Source organism: Corvus kubaryi, unplaced genomic scaffold (assembly GCF_017639235.1).
Source record: "Corvus kubaryi isolate FWS band 111438036 unplaced genomic scaffold, C.kubaryi_AGA036_p1.0 split1-37296, whole genome shotgun sequence".
NCBI classification, from domain to species: Eukaryota; Metazoa; Chordata; class Aves; order Passeriformes; family Corvidae; genus Corvus; species Corvus kubaryi.
In genome coordinates this window covers 5,393,847-5,417,046 of record NW_024582075.1, presented here as the reverse complement: position 1 = coordinate 5,417,046, position 23,200 = coordinate 5,393,847, and the positions used below count along the sequence as shown (strand labels likewise).

Genomic DNA, 23,200 nt, shown 5'->3' with positions numbered 1-23,200 from the left:
TGGCGCTCCGGCCCGCGGGGCCCCGCCCCGGCCGCCCCGGCCCCCCGGCCCCCCCGGCCTCCCCGTCAGCCGCCGCGCCGGTGCAGTCTAAAGGCGAGGCGGGGCCGGCGCGGTTCCCGAGGCTGCGCGGGGCGGGATCAGCGCTGCCAGGGCCGCGCGTTCTCCGGCCGGAGCCGGGGCGCTGACGGCCGCCTCCCGCCGCCTCCCGCCGCGCCGTTACTCAGCACAGCCGGCGCCCCCACACGCCGCTGGCCCGGCAGTCGGCAGAGCGCGGGGCCGCCGAGCGGAGCGCCAGGTGCAGGTAGGAGCTGTCCTCCTCCGGCTTTGCGGGGATGGGCGGTGTGCGAGTGACCCGCTGCCGTGATGTGTGGGCGAGTTGTTTTCTCCTCGCAGGTCCGTCCGTGTCTCTTCCCCGGCTCGGACCCGCGGCCCGTCCGCGCCGCCTGGCGCGGGCGTGTGGCGGCCCCTGGGGCGAGCGGAAAGGCCCGCGGCAGCCACCGGCTTTTCCTCGGAGAGGCGGGCGGAGGGACTTCCGTGTCCAGCACGAACCGGGCGGGAAGCTGCCGGCCCCGGCTACCCTCCCGCCCGTGTCCCTGTGTCGCTGGGGTCGGGGGTCTCCGCGGGTGTCGCCTGCCTCGCGGTGCCCCGGTGCTGTGGGCGATCTGTCCCGGCGCTCCCGTCTCCGTGGTCTTGCCCTGGACTCCGTTGTTGGAAACGGGCCCCCTGACTTGTAACACGGCTGTTAAAGTCTGGCTTTTCGCGGCTCTAAGCAGTGCCTTTGAGTCACTGCTGTGGACTTCGGCGAAGCCCTTTTCAGACTCAGACACCTGAGGAGTTAATTTAGTTCCCGCCAGTCTGGTTAAATGTATTCCTTCACCTTCTGCTGTTTGAGGGTGGGAGTGACGCTGGTCTCAACATTGTTCTCAGGTATTAATATAAAAATCTAAAGTACTTGGTCAGTAATTAACTAGGAAAGTTCATGACTGCGGAAATCAGAACCGCCTGAACGCAGAGCGGTGTTGAGGGCGGAGCTCGGTGCTGGTGGCCGGCCGACCTGCGCGCTGGGACACCGGGCTGGGGCAGCCGAAACACAGCGGGGCTTCCGCGCCGGTCACCGGCGAATGGTTTTAGCAGAGCAGGTCCTGGGATCACTGTCTTGCTTGAAGCATGCAAGGCATTATGTAATCGACTTAATCCTGCAGTTGTCTATCTGGAACATTTAGGGGTTTAGTTTGTTCTTCAGGTGATAAGGCATGTCTGGATTTTTCAGCTAGTGTTTCCTGTATTCCCTTTCTTTTTTCAGCTGTGACATTAGGTTTTGATATATACAAAGTAACCAGCAGAGGACAAATAATATCTCTCTATGTAAGTTTAGATAGCTAGAATTTATGAGACTAGCAGCAGTGTTTATTTGTTTAGAATCGAATTAACCAAAGTGTAGTTTTGGTTCCATCAGACTCCTCTGTTTTCATGTAGCATGCTTTGTTCTTTGAAAACTACCTTGAATAGTTATTTCACAGTATTTCTTGGTATAGGTTTTTTCATAATTGGATAGACTTCCTTTGTGTTGTTTTCTGGACTTAGTGTGTATTCTTTCTTATTATTTTCATAATCCTTTTATGTGATACTTAATGAGATACTGATACTTTTTTTCACTAAACCTTTTGTTGCTTTAGCTGTACTAGTTAAGAGATGTTCATATCCTTCTGTTCTATTTTTAATATAACACAGGTGTTGAAATAAATATGAGTACTTCAATAGTGGATTGAACTCAAGTTTTCATTGTATTGTGTTCAATGAAAGGGAAGGGAAAATGCTTTAGAATTTCTTGTTTCAGTAGTATATAATGAACAGTAAAGATGGAAAAAAAACCCAATCAAACAACAGACCCACAACCAAAATACACACAAACAGCACCCAAACAAAAAAACCTGAACAATTTTAATATCTTGCCCACTATGGTTTGAACAACACTTAAAGTTCCAAACCAGCAGCTATATTTATGGGTTTGACTTTGTTCTTGTGAATAGTTTATACAAAATAGGCAATTTAATTTAAATATACAATTAGAATAATTTATATTTAATGTAAATACAAGATTTCTAGATAAGTGTTCACAAGGGTTGGGCTGCTTTTGAGACTAATACATAGTGAAGTACTTAAAGATGTGAGTAATAGGTTCCACTTTCTTGTTATGATATACAGAGATAGGAGGACAGGAATAATTGCTTATATGAAAAAACTACATTTGTGTTATCCTAGGAATCACAAGATAAATACTTGAGGTGTGCTCTAAGATTGAATAGACATTTTCCCCCTTCTGTCAGCCTTTATGAGAAGGCTAATTGCCAAATAATGAATTTAAATCTCTGCCTGTGGGCAGTTTTACATTTGTAGTTTTGTATGTTAGGTCTTTATTCATAAGAGTGTTAAAGAGATAAAATTGATAAAATGCTCAGGCCTTCCTTTTTAAAGCTATCCCAGAAGGGGTAAGTGATACAGCTTGAGTCTGTTGTATTTCTTAGCCTCTATTTCTGCAATAGTAGAGTTTTGTGCAGTTTCTTCCACAGAATTTTCATACTTAATTACTATGGAAAGTGCAGTATAATTTTAAAGGGGATGTATATTTCTTTATTGTATTCTTTTCGTTGTTAGTATCTTTTACCAGCTGTAGGAACTGTGTTTGCAGAACAGCGCTGGCATTTTTATTACTACTGAAATGTTAATTAGAAGGTGAGATAGTTGTGTTGTTGGGATTTGTTGATCTCAGAATGTGATGATGCTGTAATGAGCACAGAGATTTACATCATATGTGCTCAGAAGGTGTTAGACTATACCTTAGGTATTCACAAAATGTCTTAGTCAAATGAGTCCCATTAAAGTTACTCATCTGTACTTGTGGAGCCATATGCTTAAGGTAATCTGTGGTCAGAGTTGGTTTTGCCTCAGCTTCACTAAGAATCCAGATAAAGCACACATCCAGCCTATTCACACACTCATGTGAATACAATCCATCACAGTGAATGACAAACCATTCCAGCATAATAGAAACGTTGTTTGCATTTAGTTGGAACTATTCTCCTGTGGAAGTTCAGTAGGAGTTTTGTGTGAAATTGGCTCAGTTAGTGACCCGCTGTTTTTCTTGGGTCTTCTGAGTGAAGAAAGTAGCATGTATTTGTTTTAAAGGAAAAAGTTGTTGCTGTCTATGATTTAGTTGGAGAATGACTCCAGAATCAGAATCTTTAGTTTCAGCAGGCATATTTTCCATTGCATTAAAAGATCAATATATAAAGCCTGCATTAGTCTAGCACAGGAGAGAAGTAACACTTCATGTGTGGTCCTTAGCATGTCGTTTGCTGTATCTGGTGACAACCCATTTTTAGCACATTTAAGCTATCTTGGGGGACAGTACCACCACATCAGCTGATTCACTGTGGTTTACTACAGTACTGCCCTATGCATGAATCCCACAGGCCAGCTTCCAATTTCTTCTGAAATTACTTTGACAAATAGCAAATTTGAGTGAGATCATATTTGTAGTGTTGCTGGGCTGTTTATACTTACAGATAATGTAAATTCCTGTTCTAATTCTTTCTGACAAGTGGATTGGGAAGAAATACGAAATTCTGTAGCTATTGTTTTATGCTGGTATAGAGTACAATCTGCTGTTCCTGGGCAGAACTAACTATTTATATCTCACTTTTGGAGGTACATGTTCTTTTAAATTTTTCACAAAAAACTGATTAACCCCACCTTAGAAGAAAGTATACTATCTAACTTTGCCTTCAGCATTTCTGAAAAGGTGGGAAAACTCACTTGGAACAGATCCATTTAATAGTTTCTGATAGAAATATAAGTGGTTTTGAGTATTGGGTCATAAGTACTGGGAAAAAAAGGATGGAGAATCACAGGAGCTTTGTTGGACTGTGAACATGAACTTACTAAGTAGAGGTGAAAGAAGCTGCTTCTTTGGTGCTCATAACTATAAGAGAGGTAAAGAGGGAACAAACATCCCCCTGCTCCCAAAAACAATATCATTTTTACTATGCTTAAGACAGGCCAAACCTTTTGCTAATACACAGACTTCCTTCATAGACTCCTTCCACTTTTCCTGACTTATGGGTCTAAATGAAACTTAATGTTCACATAAACTCATCTGACAGGGATGAGCTATTCCAAATTTGAGTGACTAATTGTCCCAATACACAAGATTATTGTTATTTCAACTGGCAGGAATATGGTCTTTAGTTCAGGACCTTCTTTAAGAGCCTATCTACCTTTTTATGGGAGCTGATCAGTACTTCCTGCCCTTTCCTACAAACTGGTAGTGTTGATATCCCATTTCTAAGCATCTGTGGTTTCCCTCTGTTTTGAAGAAAACTAGAGACCTCGGGTGAAAACTCTTAGCTGTTGCAGCCCTTTTTTTGTACCCTTTTTTTTTTTTTTTTTGTAGTATTCCAAGAATGCTCATGCTGTTTGTCAGACTGTCTCACTGTGCCTGTTTTTGCTGTTCTAAAAGCATGCTCCATGTAACATTCTATGCAGTATGCATTCATACTGTACCACCAGGAACAGACCATTCACACATCCAAAATACAGGTAATTGTTCTATGATATATGTTAAAGTGTTCAAGGGCAGCAGTGCCCTTGAAGCTTTTTTAAAAAGAAATTTACACATTAAAACTATGCTTCTGTACATATTTAAGGACAAAATTTCAAATGTCTAAATATTGTTAGGTATCATAATAGTTAGCAGTAAGATTTTGTTGTTGGATGACCCAAATACTTCTGGAACAGCATGGTACTGTAGACAACTGAAATCTGCTTTTTTTGTAGCTTGAGTCGAAGCCCGTATGTGGAACCGTGAAAGGGTTTATATTCACAGGGAACTGTCAGGAGATGAACTTGAGACCTGCAGATAGATTTGGTATGAAAAAGTTGTTTAAGTTAAGATGAAATGTCAGATGCCTTAACACAAGGAAAGTAGTGTAAATGCCTATCTTTGGTGTGCTGGTTTCCAGCATGGTACTTGTCAAATTTTGCTGCTCTTCTTATCTCTGAGAAAAAGTATTGCTGCGACAAAGGATTTTTCCCCCGATCCCTTCTCCCTGCTCTAAATTAAGAGAACACAGTATCTGCTTTAAAGGCAATTGTGTCTTTACCTAGCTTGCTTTAGGTGTAGGTGTGCTTACTTTTTTTTCCTCCTCCCCCACTGTTAAAACCAATGCTTTGAATTGGTACTATAGATTATATTGCTTTAACAAATATCTGTGATAGAGCATTTAGTTTGGGATGTGTTTCTCAAAGCGTGAAAAAAACCCCCAGTTTTGTCATTACTACAATCCCAATTCCTATGTGCAATACAGCTAAGAATTTCTTGGAGGTTTTGGAAACATTTATATCAGCAAGTTATGAGAAGTAAAGATAAGGTTATGGCTACATTTTAGGGTACCAAAGCTCTGCAGTGTTTGCTCAGCCAGAAGCATCATCTTGTTTTGTCTTTTAAGTTTTGATCTTCACACACCTTTCATAGTTCTCATAGTACTTGCAGGGGCCCGTACCTCATGATTGCAGGCCCATACCTCTGTATTTAGGAAATGCTGTAGTGATTTTTAGCTGCAGAAATCTGCATAGCCTTAGGATACTGCAACTCTGCAACATATTTTAATTATTCTTTATAACATATGTATTTGTCAATGGGAAGAACGCTTTCCTTAATATCTTAAGATGAGGAAGTTAATTTCCTCCAAAGAAATTCCAAAACTCATGCTTGTTGTTTCCCTGGGTAATCATATTTTACTTTTCACATCAGTCAGGACTTCGGTGTTATAACTCCTCTTTAATAATATACTCATTGTGAAGTAACTAATAATACCAAACTAGATATTATATGAAAATATGCATATATGTATTTAAGTCTTTATTTTGTTAAACGTTCAAAAATTATGTATTATTTTCCAGAGATGTTATGTTTACATTTTTTTATTAAGTTGGGGTTTTTTAACCCAGATTGTACCAGGAAACTGATACCATTCTCTCTTCCTGTTTCAGACAGAAGATGAATAATCTTTCCTTTAGTGAACTGTGTTGCCTGTTCTGTTGTCCACCATGCCCAGGGAAAATTGCCTCCAAGCTGGCATTCTTACCTCCTGATCCCACGTACACACTGATGTGTGATGAGAGTGGTAGTCGCTGGACTTTACATCTCTCAGAGCGAGCGGACTGGCAATACTCTTCTAGAGAAAAAGATGCCATTGAGTGCTTCATGACTAGAACAAGTAAAGGCAACAGGATTGCCTGTATGTTTGTGCGCTGCTCACCTAATGCCAAGTATACTTTGCTCTTCTCACATGGAAATGCTGTTGACCTGGGTCAGATGAGCAGCTTTTATATAGGACTGGGTTCACGGGTTAATTGCAACATATTCTCATATGATTATTCTGGGTATGGTGCAAGTTCTGGAAAGCCAACAGAGAAGAACCTGTATGCTGACATTGATGCTGCTTGGGTGGCTCTTAGAACAAGGTAAGACATTAGTTGCCATTTTTCTTCTACAGCATGCTTGTCAAATGGTTTACTTCATGTGCAAGAGTAGTTGAAACAGCAGTGCTGTGTTTTAGAATTAGTGGATTCATATCCAAGCTGACTGGTGGTGCCTTGTGCTGAAGGCATTGTCAGTATTAAGCAGGATCAGTGTATAGTACTTATATACTGGAAAAATTGAAATGGAATTAAATTTAATAAGCTGTGATTTGATCTTGAATGATTAGAGGATCATCCTTATTGTCATAGTTTGGAATCTTCTCAGCTGCAAAAATTCAAAAGGTGGGAAAAATCTATAATAATTGATACCCCAGTAACTGATTGTGTAACATTGTTGTGATGTGCATATGAGAAAATGAAGGTTGTTTCTTCAGATAATTTCCATCACCTACTTTTTTTGTAGGGAGGGGCAGAGTAAAAGCTGGTACGAGAAAACTTGGTGAGACTATTTCTGTATGGTGTTGAAATCACCATTGTTTCAGAATTCCAGCTAGCAGCTACAGCATTTCCAAAGACAGAAACATCTTTTTGCTTTATATAGAAAGCTATCTTCACAAAATATAATGTGTGGGAGAGGTTGTAATGGATCTCTGTAAATATGTCATTGTGGGAACAAAACCAGAGGAATTTGGAGCAGTGATGTTAACTCAAGCAGAATAAAAATGAGCAAGAAAAAAATGCAAATGGAAGGATGTTATTTCAGCAATTTTGGTGTTCTAAGCCTCTGGTTTTGTGGGAGATAAAATAGCAAGATGAAAGACTGTGAATGCATTCACTGACGCAGGTGAGAATCCTATAGAATCCTGCACCAAATAAGTGCAGTTTCTCTAATTTGAGAGCATTTTCACAGTAATTTGTTCCATTTAGATCAATATTCTTGTGTTGCAAATACCCAAACTACAAAAAAAAAAAATTTTAAATAGTATGCAATCATAACTGCTTGCCAGAAAAATCCCAACACACTGTGTATTTTACACCAAAAGGTTGTAAAAACCTGAAGCATGTTGTTATGGCTTGGTTGTTGCAACTTGAGCATCCTGTTTAATAATTATGGTATCAGGGACATGTGGACTCTAAATCCTGGATCCTGGTAGTTGTCACAGTGAGTTTAGAACTTCATCAATTTAGTATTAATGAGCAGATTATCACTTTTCAGTGTTTTAAATACACATAACCTTGCATTCCTTTTACATTGCAACAGCAGTATGATACTTCTTTTCAAAGAAGCATATTTTATCCATGTATTAAATAGGGGAAAAGCTTGTTATCATAAACCTTATTCAACCACAGGGTTGAATGAACCAACCTGTGGTTGAGGTTTTCGGCCTCATCTATTGAAAAACATGCCTACTATGTTGTTAGCTTAGCTTTTCAGTGTTTATTTTTATTACAGTGGAAAGTTGAGATATGACTGTTCATAAGCCAAGAGCTGCAACAGGTGCACTCTTAGCTGGTTTGCAGCTGGTAGGTGATCTGGAAGTTAGCTACTCAGTGGAATACCCAGTAACATTGACCAAAAGCATGATGTGGTTTGGGAACAATGTGGAAGACAGTCTGAGTTATTTAAATGTAACAGAAAATGGAAGAGAACTAGATGGTGAAACATAATACTTTGTCAGTTTACAGGCTCTGTTTTATAAACTAAGTTGTAATTATTGTCTCTTCTTTCTCATAATGAATGTCTGAATAGAAAACCTACAAGGAAATGTGATTTCAGTTTGAATTCTCACCTTGATTCTTAAGAAATGAAGTGTACTTTCTCTAAACAAATAAGATTGTTCATAATTGATAAGACACGGGCTAATGGCTTTAAACTGAAAGAGAGTAGATTGAGATTAGATATAAGAAAGAAATTCTTTTCCTGTGATGGCAATGAGGCACTGGAGCAGTGCTGCCCAGAGAAGTTGCCAGGAGAAGAACAGGTTGCCCAGAGAAATTGTGGGCAACTTCTTCATCCCCGGAAGTGTTCCAAGGCCAGGTTGAATGGAGCTTTCAGCAAATAGTCCTAGTAGAAGGTATCCCTGCCCTTAGCAGGGAAGGTGGAATTACCAGGTCTTTAAAGGTCCCTTTCAACCCAAACTATTTTATGGTTGTAATGTCCCATCTAAGTGTGCTCTTTTGCGAGCAGACATTGTTGGGGGGACATCTAAATATATCTTAGAAGATATTCTTATGTTCAAGAATGATCTCACCTCAGTCACTTTTTTTGTCTGCCTTTTTTTTAATTACTTCACTTCCTATAGAAATCAGGAAATTCTGTAGAGTGTATAAAATTTGCATTGGTCTGCCCAACTTGTGAATTTCACACATGAACTGGGTTTGGTCTGCTTCTGAAAAAGAGGTTCATGTTACTAGTTGCACTTGTAGTACTTAGAACAGCTTTCCAACTGACAGACCTGGTCTCATCCTTGTATCTGAGTGCTGGATGTATCAGGGAGAAGTTCGTGACTGGATATACTGGCTCACAGTTTGGTTATCCAGCCATGGTATTCTCTTGAGCCCTGAGACAGTGCTCAGCTGTGTTAAAATACATACGTGGACCAGAACAGAGCCTTTGAGCTTTTGCTGCAGCCTTGATTCACTTTCATAGCATAAACTGTTCTGTCAGTTTTGTACTGGCACCATCTTTAACATTTATAACTAATTCTGCAAAAACAAATTAATTCAATGGATTGTTTGTAGGATAAATGTGAGTATAGCTATAACTCCTTGGAAATTCTTGTTGATGAGATGAGAAAGGGACCCTAGACTTTTAAACTGTGCCTCACAATTTGTGATGTGATGAAGAAAAGAATGGAGAAGTTACCTTTGGAGACTGATCAGTTTCCCATAGCTTCCTGCATTCCGTGTTCTGAAAAATGGAATCGTAGAACCCAGCACTTAAATGGTGTTTCTGGGGTAATTGAAATGCTGATGCGGACTTAATTGTACAGTCAACAAAACCACTTGTGGTGAAGACTTGCTAGAATCTTAGGTTTTGTGTCTTGGAAAGACAATCCACATACTCACTTATGAGTAAATCAGCACAGCTGTCCAGTGGAGACTGGACACCTGGAGTGAAATAGTCTGGAACTCATACTGAGGGTGATGATGGGATTTTGCTGTGAATGTTAACACTCATGTAAGTAAATACGGAAAGCTAGTTTGGCAGCTGATCAGAACAGGTAAACAGCAGATGTAGATGCTGAGTTGTGTCCCTATTGTTACCACCTTTGAGTATTTTAATAGGAAGCAGTAGCTACTACGTGTGTGGATGATGGCCATGAAAGAAGGTAGTGTGATTCACTACCTTCATCAGGTTTGGAAAAGTCGTACATTATTGCATATTCATGTGCATAAAAGCTGCAAGTGAGGACATTCTTTTTCTGATTGTCATAGCTACCAAGTGTTGAAATACCAGGAGTCATTTTGGGGTACGCCTATTTTCTGCTGTTCTGGTCTCTGAAGGCCTTTGATGACACCCTAGCAAGGGTGGAAAGGTTTAACCAGCCCCAGGCAAATGCAGGGCAAGTGGCGCTCATTCAGAAACCTCTGAAGACTTGCCGGAATTGCCTCATGACCAGATTTACCTGTAAGAAGCCAAACAGCCCTTTCATTGTTGGTTATCATGGACTGTATAGTAATTGAAAAATTGGAGGGTAAATCTCACCATCAGATGATGTGTCACAGTGGACAGAATGTCCATAATTTGAACAGCCAGGTATAGGAATACTATTGAATCTGTTTGGATGTTGGCCAAAAGTGTTCATTTGACAATTCACAAATTACTTTTTTTCATTCAGAAGTGGGTGGGGAGGCTCAACTAGAAGTTGAGGTACCCTAACTTCGTACATTTGGAGAGAACTGGAGGTTTTATTTGAATTAGGGAAAAGTAGCTCAATTATCATGGAAGAAAAATCTTGACAATAGAACAAGTGTATTGGTAGCATTTTAAAGTTTAGAAAAGGCCAAACTGTCATGAGAGAGGCAGAGAAGGTGCAGTTTGTTGATTACTGTGTGAGCAATGGGCTTGCCTCTCATAAAACATAGTTCCTTTTTTCTTCTCCCCCTGTAAAATATTGTATACACAAGAAGGAGAATGTGCATATCAGTTGAGGAAGAGCTGTATGCTCCTAAATTTTTTTCATGGCCTGGAATATTGGTAGTTAAGGTGTGAATAATGTTCATGCCTTTCATGTTCTGCAACTTGCAGCTGTAATTTCATGTGTTATGTCCATGATGACAAAAGATTCTGAATGTGCACTGAAAATTCCCTCAGGATGTTCCCCCTTGTTTCATGTGCCCCAAGTCCTGTGTTGGTTTTCTAAATGTATGTTGCAATAGCTTCGCAAACCGTAGCTTCTGTGGAGTATCTAGCAGCTCTTTATTTCTGTAAGCTTGAAAAGCTACTATGGAAAATGTACCCTTTTAAGGTTGATTTTATCAATACTTTATTTCATTATCGTAAATCAAATCCTCTAGATTAAGAGCCATAGTTCAGAAGTAAAAAATAAATTATTTTCTTTCTCCCCTATGTATATCCAGATCAAAATGGCAGGTATTTTTTAAAAGCTGGACAGTGTAGCATGGTAATTTCTGCTGGTATTTGTTTCTTAAAGGTAACTGGAGTTAAAGAAAAAAAAAAACGAAGAAAAAAACCAAAGAAACAATAAAACTCTACCTACCTTGTTACAGCCAGACATGCATTTTGCAGTTTGCATATTGCACTTCATGGTAATGTGATATATATCCAGTGAAAATATAAAATAAGGTGAATATCCAAAATAAGTGAAGTATATCCAATTAAAGTGTTCAAGGAAAGGTCAGACAGCACTTTGAGCAACTTGATTCAGTGAAATATTACCTCCTTATGTCAGGGATCTGGTCTATATCACGTTCCAACCCAAACTGTTCTACAATGCCATGAAGAGAAAAAAAAGAAAGTGGAGGGTCAGAGAAAAGGTGGACCACCACTAAGGTAAGTGTTTAGTAAAGTGCAGAAAAGGTCTTGTAACAAAGAAATATCAAGGAAATGGTGAAAGAGTTTCTGCTAAATCACATGAAGTTCATCACAAAGGGAAAAAAAGAATATTTAGCAGTTTAGCTGTTTAGCAGTTCTTTTCCTACCAGAAGCTGAAAAGATTAGGCCAGGAGTGTTTAGGGTTGCCTCTTTTACAGGAAACCATCTATATCTGGTCAGCATATGTAGGGCCACAGAAAGGGATACTGGCTTCATTAGTTTTAGCTTGGGCCCTGGTTCCAGGCAGTGGTCTGATGGGACAGTTACAACTTATTGGCTCCTTCCTCAGCCCACCAGTGGCATGCTGTTTCTTGCCTGTCCCTGAAGACAGACAGCAAAAAGGAGCATGAAAGTAGTTGCACCGCTACTTCCAGACAAGATTTATTTAGTTTCTTCAACTAACTGTTGAGTTTCTTCAACTAATGAGGGGGAACTCATTGCTGGAGCTGCAAATAGGAAAGTGGTTCTTTTCTGTTTGCCAATAGCTTAGGTTTGCAGTAACATCAGCCTGTGCCTTTAGCATGGTGATGAGGCAGAAATTCGGGGTGCGCAGATACTCTGTGAGCATGTCAGAAAGCTTATGTGAACACAGGTTCTATGTCACAACTGCTCTTTAAATTCCATCTGATTTCCAGACAGCTAGCCTTTAAGTGTGTGAACATAAAGGATGAAATCGGGTGTTGAAAGGAATGAAATCTCAATTGTTTTGGGAAAGAGAAAGATGTTTCAGCCAGCCTTTAAACTGCAGACAATATTTTTGGTTTTGTACCAGTTATCTGGTTTTGTACCAGATTCTGCCCAGAATAGCTTGTCCCCAGGTAACAGTGCTTTCTCTGAGAAGGTACATCTATGCATACCTACTTTTAAGGTTTTGTTTGAAGGTCCTTTTTGGTGATTATGGCTTAAAAAAAATCCCCAAACATAAAAACACCCTCCATTACCATCGCACCCACACTGAAGGTCTGTCTATGATGACACAAGTTATCTAAGATTGCTTGAGTAGACAACAGTGTTTACATTAATTCTATTATCAACATAATGAGCTTTCAAAGATAGTGACAGTTTTTGCATGTCTTTGACCTCTTGTAACCAGAGGAACTACTTGAAGTGTATGGCTCTGTAAATGTCATGTTCCCCTTCCTCAGAATGGCCTGTACTTACGAGGCACTGATTAAGAGAACAATGATTAAGAGAACAATGTCCACTTTTTCTCTTGATCTGACACTCCTCCTTTGGGAGACAGGTATGTAGTCAACAGATAATTTGATACAAAATTTTGTGGAGTTTAACAGGCATTTATGAGTAGCAAAAGGAATAGACAAATTTTATGAGTAGGAACTTAACAACAGTTACCTTTACAATAGTTTTGCTGGTTTAGATTGTAAAGTGATACTTCTGAGAGATAGTGACAGAGGGATAGTTGGGCTCTTTCTTTTTCCCAAACATTTCAGGAGCCTGTTGTATTGGGCTTGTATGGCCAAGCTTTGGTAGCAGGGGGGCTGCCTTCTGTGAGAAGCTGCCACAGGCTCCCTCCATGTCTGGCAGAGCCAGTTTGTGTCAGTTCCAAAGATGAATATGCTGCTGGCCAAGGCTGGGCCAATCAGAAATGTTGGCAGTGCCTCTGGGATAACATATTTAAGAAGAAGAGGAAAAAAACCAATCATTGCACAGTTCTAATTTCAGCCAGAGAAGAGTAAAGTGAGAACGTGTGATGGGAACAGCCCTCCAGACACCAGGGTCATCGGAGAAGGAGGGGGAAGAGATGCTCCAGGCATTGGAGCTGAGATTCCCCTGCAGACCATGGTGAGGCAGCTGTGCCCCTGCAGCCCTTGGAGATCCATGGGGATGCAGAAATCCACCCACAGCCCAGGAAGGAGCCCCACACCAGAGCAATGGATGTCTGAAGGGAGGCTGTGATTCCATGGGAGACCCATGGAGAGAGGAGCCCACACTGGAGCAGCCTGTCCTTGAAAGACTGCACCCTGTGGAATGGTGACCCATGTTGCAGCAGTTTGAGGGGGACTGTTGCCTGTGGATGGACTCGCATCAGAGAACTTCATGGAGAGCTGTCTTGCATGAGAGAGACCCCATGATGAGCAGGGGAAGGACTCCTCACCCTGAGCAGCGAGAGGAAAGTGATGAACTGACCATAACCCCCATTCCCTGTCTCCCTGTGCTGCTGGGGTAGGCAGTAGAGCTGGGAAGGAGAGGGGTGGAAGGAGGGTGTTTTTAAGGTCTGTTTTTACTTCTAATTATCCTGCTCTGATTTTGTTAGTAATAGGTTTACTTAATATCTCTATTTCTGGCTGGTTTTGCCCATGATGGTATTTGATGAGGGATCTCTCCCAGTCCTTGTCTCAACCCATGAGCCCTTCATTAAATTTTCTGTACAGCTGTGGAGCAGAGTGAGAGAGCTGCTTTGGTGGGTGCCTGTCTGCTGCACCTGTTCAAGAGAAGAGGGAAGACTGGAAACAGCAGGTGTTGATCTCTCTTTTCCAAGCTTCTTGGAGTTTGTTATTTGGGAGGCAGGGGTTTGATTATTTAGGTTTCTTTTTCTTCAAGCCAGAATATTCAGAAGTCTACTTTGAAGCACCACTTCTGGTTATTGACCTCATTATTTTAATTTACAGATTGCAAAACATGTAGTTTCAGGCAGGCACTGTGAGGCAATCTACTTGACTGTGATGGAGAAAGGATTACTTTAATCCAGATATCATAAATGCTTTACTTGGCTTATTTTTTTGTAGCCATCATTTATCTATGTTTAAGGTGAAAGAATTTGAACAAAAATAGGGGAAAGAATAATGAGAAAGAGAAGAATATATGTTCCCAAATGTACATTTTAAGTTGTTCTTTAAATTCCTGTTCAATGGCCTGTATCGTACAGAACTCAACATCCAAGGAAATGCAAGTGTCATAATTGGCAAGATTTATTATTTGAAAACTTATATCATAATATGCTGTGCAAACCGCATGCCATACTAGTTATGCAAAGTGTCAGGTATTAATGCAAGTTTTGTTCAGATTATGTGGGAAGGAGAGAAAGCCATGCTATACTTTCAGAATGGACAAACGTGATGTGAATTGGGAGATTAATTGTAAAAGGATAGGTGCTAAGCTGTTCTCAGGTGTTTCAGAAGAGATGCAGAAATAGCAAAGACCTTTGATTTGGTTTTTGTTTCAAAGCTTTAATTTATTGTATTTTTGTGTTGGAATTTTGAGAAAATCTTGTTAATGCTTGAAATTGCTTATTCTTTGAGAACTGTTGTGAGGTGGATGGCCTGCTAGTAGTTCCAGGCTGATGATCAAGACTTAGTGCTTTAGAAGTCTTAATTTGATCATGATCTGATTATGACTAGAAACTCTTCCTAGGAAACACTGGTAGTAATTAAGTAGTCATGATGTAGCAAGACTCCTGTGTCAGACAGAGACTGTCTCTGTGCTAATAGCTTTAAAAGCTTTTACATTTCACTCTATCAGAACCCAATTTAAATAAACAGATGAATGAAGTAGCCAATGTTAGATGTGAACAGTGGGCTTTAAACCCAATTTATCAAGCTGTTGGTGTGCCTAATGAGTTCTGCTACTGATATGTAACATTTAAGTAATATTACAATCTTGAAATCATCCTGTATACGTATTTTTTATTAACTGTTTATTATATACTGATGCAACTTAGGGGATGTTTTTTCTGGCTTATTAAGAAGTACTTGTGGATTTGGGGGGAAGGTATTTTTTTTGTTGATAATTCAAATGTCTTGGTACACATGAAATACCTTTTTTCCTATCGTTCCTGATTTTGAGTCTTTTAGACTTTACAGATTTTAGTGTTTGGTTACCCATACAGTTACTATTCAGTTATTTACCCATGTTTATAAGATACTGGAGAATCTTTCATTACTTCTGCTCCCCTGACTTTATTGGAGGTATGCAAAATATACTAATTTGATAACTTCTTCTTGAGTTTGGGTGTTGTTATATAGTGTTGACAGAAAAGATGCATGCCTTTATTGTAGACAAGGTAACAGGTCCACTTTCCTACACTTGATTTTTCACTTGATTTTCCTACACTAGTTGTAGTGGCACACATCAAACTTACCTCATGCTGTTCCACGGTGACACTAGGCTAGGCTGCTCTTACTTAAAAAGTTGAATAAGTTTTTAGTAATGTATGAGAACAATGATTTGGGTTTGGGTTTTTTGGTTTAGTTTTGGGGTTTGGGGCCTTTTTTGGAGGTGATGGGGAGAAGTTGGTTTGTTTGCTGGGTTTTGGAGGAGGCAGTTTTTGTTGGGTTTGGGTTTTTTTGTGTATGGGGTTTTCTTCGTTTTGTTTTTAATGCAATGTAGTATCCCTTCCTATTCAAGATACTTCCTTTCTCAAGTATAGATACACTGTTGCAATCTGAGCTGTGCTACGGGTACCTGGTTACTACAGGGCGATGGATCAGCATGGTTCCAGGCACTGTTCTTGGCCACATTACCATTCTCCTTAGAGGCTTTTCCCGTATAACCTGGGTAGCAATTGCTCTTTGTATTCACACTAATGCCGAAAAATATATTAAACGGACTTGTGTGTTAACTAGATATTTCTTTTGTTTACCCCTGTTAATTGCATCTTATTAGGAGGGAGGCTTTAACTTCAATTCTGTATTCCCTGTTGGGCCGTCTTGCTTATGGATTAGGTCAATAAGAACAAGCTTCTTGGCTAATACATGGAATGATCAGTAGTATTATACTGATCACTGTCAGTACGGGCATGCTTTAAATCTCACTAAATTTATAAAAAAATGTTACCAGCTTGCAGGTTTTATCAGGTAACAGAAGAGTAAAGCTGACCAAATTTTTGCAGGGTTGATTATGCTTCATTTGGTGATAACCAGGCACTAACCAGTTCTCTGCTGTAGGTCCACTGGAGTTAATAGTAAAGACTTTTAACAAGTACAGAAGTCACACTGCATTCACAAATCCATATTTAAAAAATTGAATCATTATTTCAATATCATTCAGGCATAAAGAAAAAAAAATACTGCAAATAGAAAGTAAATAATTGCATGTTTTAGTCAGGAATGTCATAGAACACACTTGCTTTGCTTATTCTTCTACCAGCTCCTGTTTCATAGTTGATACCCTTCCAAAAATTTTTGTCTTCAGAAATGCTTTTTTTGCCTTGCTCTCTAGGTTTTGTCTGCTTCACTTTCTGTGCCACTTTTTAAACATTTTTAATTTTCTAGGTATGGAATTCGCCCTGAAAATGTGATTATATATGGCCAGAGTATAGGCACAGTACCATCTGTGGATCTTGCCGCTAGATATGAAAGTGCCGCTGTAATTCTTCATTCTCCGCTGACCTCAGGAATGCGAGTAGCTTTTCCTGATACGAAGAAGACATACTGCTTTGATGCATTCCCAAAGTAAGTTGTAGGATTTTTTTTTTTTTACTTAGCATGCATTTTCTCTATTACAGAAGTTTTCTACTAGAGAAACAAGTAGTCTGGCAAATTCTCTGAAATTTTTTTCAAAGGTTTAATAAAACAGTTGGAGAAAAATCAGTGGATAACATCAAAGAGGAACATTTGATTTGAAGAAGTCTATGAAACTTTATATACCTTCTAGGCACTTTGCATCTCCAATCATTTTAGTGGATATCTGTGAACAAGTAATTCATTTTCCTATATCTAACACGTAAATCCCTAGTTCTAGCAAGTAGTTCTTTCCAGTGAATTGTTAGTCTGGGTAACGGCGAACAAAGTCTTTTGCAATATATTTTTGTAAGACTGAAAAACTAAGTAGATCTTAACTGAAGAAAATTGCTGTCATGTATTTCAGAACTATGCCATTGTTTTCATAGATACAATCTTTTCCTTACAGCATTGACAAAATTTCTAAAATAACATCTCCTGTCTTAATAATCCATGGAACTGAAGATGAAGTAATAGACTTTTCACATGGCCTAGCATTATTTGAGCGTTGCCAGAGACCTGTAGAACCACTGTGGGTAGAAGGAGCAGGCCATAATGATGTGGAACTCTATGGACAGTACCTTGAAAGATTAAAACGGTTTGTGTCACAGGAACTGGTGAACTTGTAACTTTCGTTGTATATTTACACTTTTTTTTTCATTTCACTGCAGAACTGCACACCTTGATAAATACGTAACTTAAAACCTGAATGTTGTGTTTTCAAATCATCTTGGTTGCCTTCATTAAATGTACAGGTAATGATTTGTCAACATAATTAATGAAGGTTTTAATGCCAGCATTATAAACTGGAATTATATGATCATGCAGTCAGACTTGGCAGTTCGTATTTCTTTGTGTGAGGTTTTTTCTTCTTAGATGTGAAGAAAAAAAATCACAAGGAGTACTGTAAGAAAATTTAATTATATAAAACCAAATGCTGTAAAAGTGTTGCCAAGTGCTTTAGCATATCAAAAACAAGTTTATAAATATTTTCTAAACACCTCAAAGTGTACTGTGACTTACTCTGTTGCACAGGTGTAATTAAAAAATTCTAAGCAGTAGTTCTGTAAAAATGTAATAGCCATGAAGTTTGAGCAAATACTAATGTATGTAATAAGAATAAACAGTCACTGGAAATTACCAATGCCCTGTTATAGGAATAGGGGGGCAAAATAGATAAATTTTCCCATATTTTTCATTTATTTTTTGCTTAGTTTAACTTTAGTTATTTTGTACTCATGTTGTCCCTTAGCTTTCAGGATGATAAAATGTACCCACTCACGTTCTCAGGAGTCCTAATCTTGCCAAAATAATGCCACAAGTTATTATTGTAATGCAAGTATCATTCACGTGATTGCTACTGAGGCCACAAAATACCTCTTTGAAACCAGTAAGACTTCTAAAACCTAGAAGACTTCTTGAACCATGTAGTTTTAAACACTGATTGTCTAGAGCCGCAATGTGTCATTAAGAAGAACCTTGATGTTTATCCGACATTGTAATAAACAGTTTGAACTTTGCAGTTGTCTGATCAGGCTTAATTTTGGATGTTTAGTGTAAAAGTTTATTGGTTTTTGAGTATTTTATGGAAATTTTACTAATCAGGCCTGGGTGTGGTGGGAGGAGTGGCAAGAAGAGAATATTGACATTTTTCTATTAACTCATTGTGAAATAAACTTAAGTTGCCTTTCCCTTGAATGCATTTTGTGTGAATAAAACTATGAAAAATAAACTTAATTATATGTAGCCTGATTGTAAACAAAATAATATTCCAACAATACACACTGTGCTTCTAAGGCCTTATGTAGTTTAATTGTTCTGCTTGTTTTTTGTGATTGAGATTATTGTATACTTAAATGTAGCTTTGAGTATTGTGAAAACTTTGGTTAAGATGTGTTGATTGACAGTAAACAATATTCCACAAACTTGCAGTTCTTCCTTTTGTTTTGTTTTCCAAAAACTAGCAGCAGTTGCTTACAGTATCAAAATACGTAGCAACTCCTCGTGTGTTTTAGGAAATCTGGCATCTAAAGCAGTAGCCCATTGTTACCAATTGCCAGCACACTTCTTTATCAGCAGCTACTGTTCTGATCACCCACTCACCCCATGCCTCACCTTACTACAATTTGCCATTTAGCATATAGGCTTTCTGCTGCAAAGCTACTTATAAACTATTTCCTTCTTTGAAATTAAAAGGACTTATTGTCTTGTGCACTTTGGTGAGTTGAGTAGAAAGAAATTTATTCTCAAGCATCTAGGTTCTTGTTTGGCTTTTTGATCAAGTATGCTTCAATGAGTTTTGAAATTCAGAGTATATTCAGGAAAAACAACATTAGACTTAAGGATTTTCATCTTAATCCAAGACTTTTGGATACGGGTGTGTAACTCAGCTTTATTACATTGTATTTGATACATAGCTTTGATACCTTCCAGCCACAATCTTTGATGGAAATCATTACCATTACATGTTTAAGTGCTTTCTTTGTGTTGAATGAAGCGTGTTTTGAGAATCCCCTTCAGGAATTCATAAATATAGGGTGTAGAAGTGCAATGTTAAGTGATACAGGTTGGCTGTAGTTTTGTTGCCTGCAAATTGTGGACAAATGATCAACTGTCATCACAAGAACTATCTGATTGTGCCAGGGAATACTATGGCACCCTGTAATTGAAAAAGAAAAGGTGCCATAGCAGTTTTGCTGCTTTTGTTTCTGTGTTTTGTTGAAGCAGAACAAAAGATCTGACTAACAGTGTTTTGTCTTCAGTATATGCAGCTGTGCTGGATTATGCTGGTGAGTACAGATTCTGGTCTCTTTTGAGCCATTTATGCATGGGTAATTTTTGCCAGTTTGTGCTGATTTATGTTTTACACCTGTATTTTTTCAGATGAGTTGTATACTTGAAGGAATTTAAATGGGTTTTAGGCATAGCCTAGCCTGTATTGCAGATGGTATTACGGCAGCAAACTTGTTAGTGACAGAAAGCAACTCTGAGCTGTTGCAATGATGAGGAAGACATTTGACATCCTGATTGTCTTATCCTTATACCATCGTTTTGGTGAAATTGACAATGGGCTGTTGTTTAATGTTATAGCTGCAATTGTCTTCTGATAAATAAAGTTGATTCAGCATTCATTGAAAAGACAATGCCTGTATTTTAGGGAAAAAGAAAAGAGCAGTTTGTGAACCTCGTGGTGTCATTCCTGGTTTGTTTTTTTTTCTTTAAGAGATGTATTTGACAGTAAGCTGTCTTTCAGTTCTGGAAACCTTGGCAAATCAGCTTCAAAACAACTTCATATATGTAAAATATGCAATTACCTTCTAAAGGTGGGGTCTGTTTAGGAGATGTTTTGCTGTTACATTCACAGCTACATAAAACTTCCCTGTCTTTACTGCCTGCTTCTGGCAGCAAAGAATTCTAGTGTTCAGTTAGCTACTCCTATTGATTGATTTAAAACTTACTTTCTTTTTCAAGACTTCTCTTATTGGGAAAGATATTGCATGTTCTTTTTGGGCTCCTTGAATTGGGTGACACTGGACAACAAGGTACTGCTTATATGGAATATTCCAGGTCCTACAGATACTAATTTTTCTCACTATACAGTAGGCATTGTTAACATCTTAAAGTCAGAAATAAGGAAAATAGTGTGTAATTAGGGGGCTGACTGGTTGAATACCTTGCAGAAAAGGAGTCCGGGACCCTGCTGTGATGCTGAGTGATTTTTGCCTTTTTTTTTCTTTTATTTATTTATTTTTTACACATATATTTGTAGCGCTGTAGGCTATTGTTGTATCCATGGCTAGTTTTCCCACTGCTTTTCCCTACCTTTTCCTTATGCAGAAAGACAAAGCACATTACAAGGCCCCAATCCTATCTCGGTTCTTTCTGGGAACCTAGGCCAAAAAACAGCTCTTGAAGACACATTTTTATAAACAAAGTTTAGTTCCCATCTAAGGGGTGGAGAACAGGATTCAGAGAGGGTTGAACCAGGGAATTGCATCTGCGCTTGTACTCCTAATTGGTGATTTTTGTCAATTATGCTAATTTGCTAAACTTATAAAACTGTATGCACCGTGTGTGGGGGTGGGCCTACTTCTGATGCTTTGTTTTTAAACAAGAGAAAGTGACAAAGATACCCCCTATTGAAAGAGCCCTTTATCTCTTAGTCCTGAAACCATCAGTGTTTGATGCACTGCTGCTGAGGCAGACTAATACCAAATTTTGTACCACAGACAGTGTCATCAGAGATCACAGATTGCTACAGTGTACTACAAAAGGAAGATTGAAAAGCTAGAAGCAAAGTGTAAGCATGCTATCCTGAAAAGAGAAGTAGTACTTGAAAGGCATCTTAAACATTGTCAAAGATGGAAATGTTGCATTCACAGCTGCTATTAAGTTATGAGATAGGGTTGTTTTGGGTTGTTTCAATAAAACTGGATAATAAAATTGGTTCTACTTCATCTGATTAGTGTTTGTAAAACAAAAATGAAAGACTGTGGGGAAGTTTGTCATGAGCCAGTAACTGTGTGTCAGGCTTACTCGCCATCACTAAAACAGTTCAGATAACTCTGATTGTTAAAAGTTAGTGTGAAAACCCCTTCAGCTTGAGTACCACCAGATTGAAATGTCTGCATGACATAACCTTAGAACTGTTGACATATGGAACTTCATAACCAATTTGAGTTGTGAGATTATTAACTGTAAAATAGCCATACAAAGAAAGAATGTTTCCCTCTTTAATTCTATTGTATGATGATAATAGTTTCTACACTGAATCTTCTTCCCTTTTTTTTTTTTTTAATTTCTCAGTTAAGATGTCTTTTTTCTGTGAAAGGAAATAAAATCCTAGCAAACTTCTGGTAAAATGGCAAGGAAAATGGGGAAAATCTTTTAAGAAAGAGGCCAATGTAAAAGAAATGGTCTTAAAAACAGATTAATCTTCCAGTGAGGAAGGGCCAACCATAAAAAATTGTCTCAGCATTAACTTTTTCCCAGAGGCACTAGTAAGGTGTCTTAGTCTAATAGTGTATTTCAAAATAATGGGAAAACCTCAAAATGGTCTTGTTGCTTAGAAGAGATTTTGGGGTTGATAAAGGAGGCATCATACAAATGGTTGTTACTTTAATACTTAATTTTCAAATTTTTTTTTGCTTAAAGAGGGCAAACAGCTTTCTAACCTTCAATGAGCACTGCAGAGAAGACATGAGACATTGATGAGACAGTCAATATACCTTCCTATTAGGCTAGAAGCTGTGTGCACCTCAAGTAGGTACTGTGCCTTGTCTCCTAGAGCATTGGATATATCCATGTGAATGTAATCAGGCTGTCATACTGGAACATTTTTAATTTCCAAAGCCACAAAAGTTTTTGCCAGAAGTTTTCTACTGGAATCAGGTAGATGGTGGATTGACTAAAATTCTAAAACTGAACTATGCTGAAGATCCAAATAAGTCTTAAGCTAGAAAAGCATTTCAAGTCATTTGATCAATAACTCATCTAGTAGCTCAATACACATAATAGCACTGCAAGTCTTTCTCCAGCACTGTAAGTATTGCAAAGGTGCTTGGTTGGCCAAGTCATCTGCTTTTAAATGTCATACTGTCTACACTTTAAATGTAAATGTTGTAAGTCATTCTAAGGAGAGCAAGGAGTGTGCAGATAAAAATCACCAGCAGCTTTGCGAGAGCATTACTGATTTGGAGACACATATGATGTAATCTGATTTTGCCCCAAATACTTACTAAAATAAGTTTGTTAGGTCCATTTGGTACGTGCTGCACACTTCTCAGAACAGGAACAGAACTATCTGGTCTCTGGTTTTATAACAGCCTCCCCGGATGGTGCTGGTTTTTTACATTGATGGCAATGTTTTAATTCATTAGAAATGCATTCACAAAATATTTGGGTGGTAAAATCTAAGTGCTGATGAGTTATTGCAGTTTTCAGACCTTTCTGCTACTCAAGATGGTATTAGTTAAATGTATAGTTTACTTCTTCATTTTGTATTTGGCCAAGTCTGTCATAGTGTGCTGCACAGAGAAAGGCAGAGTATTGCATGCCTTACTTATCAGAATTCTGTTTGTATTGTATCAGAATTCTTTTTGTGTTGTAGTATCATTTATAGTTAGCAACAAGCTTTAATAAAAGTTTCTTCCTGTCAGAGGTTTTGTGGCCTCCAAAGTGATGGGACACAAACCACATG

General features: G+C 38.8%; 1 protein-coding gene across 3 annotated transcripts; it reads left to right on the top strand.

The window, feature by feature from the left end:
* The first annotated feature begins 218 nt into the window (after nt 1-218).
* Nucleotides 219-18,926, top strand: ABHD17B (abhydrolase domain containing 17B, depalmitoylase). 3 transcript variants are annotated; one of them, XM_042012940.1, is made up of 4 exons: nt 219-301; nt 6,052-6,525; nt 16,774-16,953; nt 17,411-18,926. In XM_042012940.1, exons 2-4 carry the CDS (start codon nt 6,059-6,061, stop codon nt 17,628-17,630), a joined length of 867 nt encoding a protein of 288 aa, XP_041868874.1. In that variant the 5' UTR covers nt 219-301; nt 6,052-6,058; the 3' UTR covers nt 17,631-18,926. The 3 variants fall into 3 exon arrangements, with proteins under 3 accessions (XP_041868874.1, XP_041868876.1, XP_041868875.1); XM_042012942.1 differs by lacking the exon at nt 219-301 and adding an exon at nt 4,481-4,599 and having other exon boundaries at nt 17,064-17,468; XM_042012941.1 differs by lacking the exon at nt 219-301 and adding an exon at nt 4,837-4,927.
* Nucleotides 18,927-23,200: the final 4,274 nt, after the last annotated feature.

Bases quoted from the DNA above. Each gene is read 5' to 3' on its own strand.
- ABHD17B (XM_042012940.1), top strand. From the start codon at position 6,059: ATGAATAATCTTTCCTTTAGTGAACTGTGTTGCCTGTTCTGTTGTCCA. The intron at 6,526-16,773 runs GTAAGACATTAG...TTAATTTTCTAG, and splicing joins TGGGTGGCTCTTAGAACAAG to GTATGGAATTCGCCCTGAAA. The intron at 16,954-17,410 runs GTAAGTTGTAGG...TTTTCCTTACAG, and splicing joins TGCTTTGATGCATTCCCAAA to CATTGACAAAATTTCTAAAA.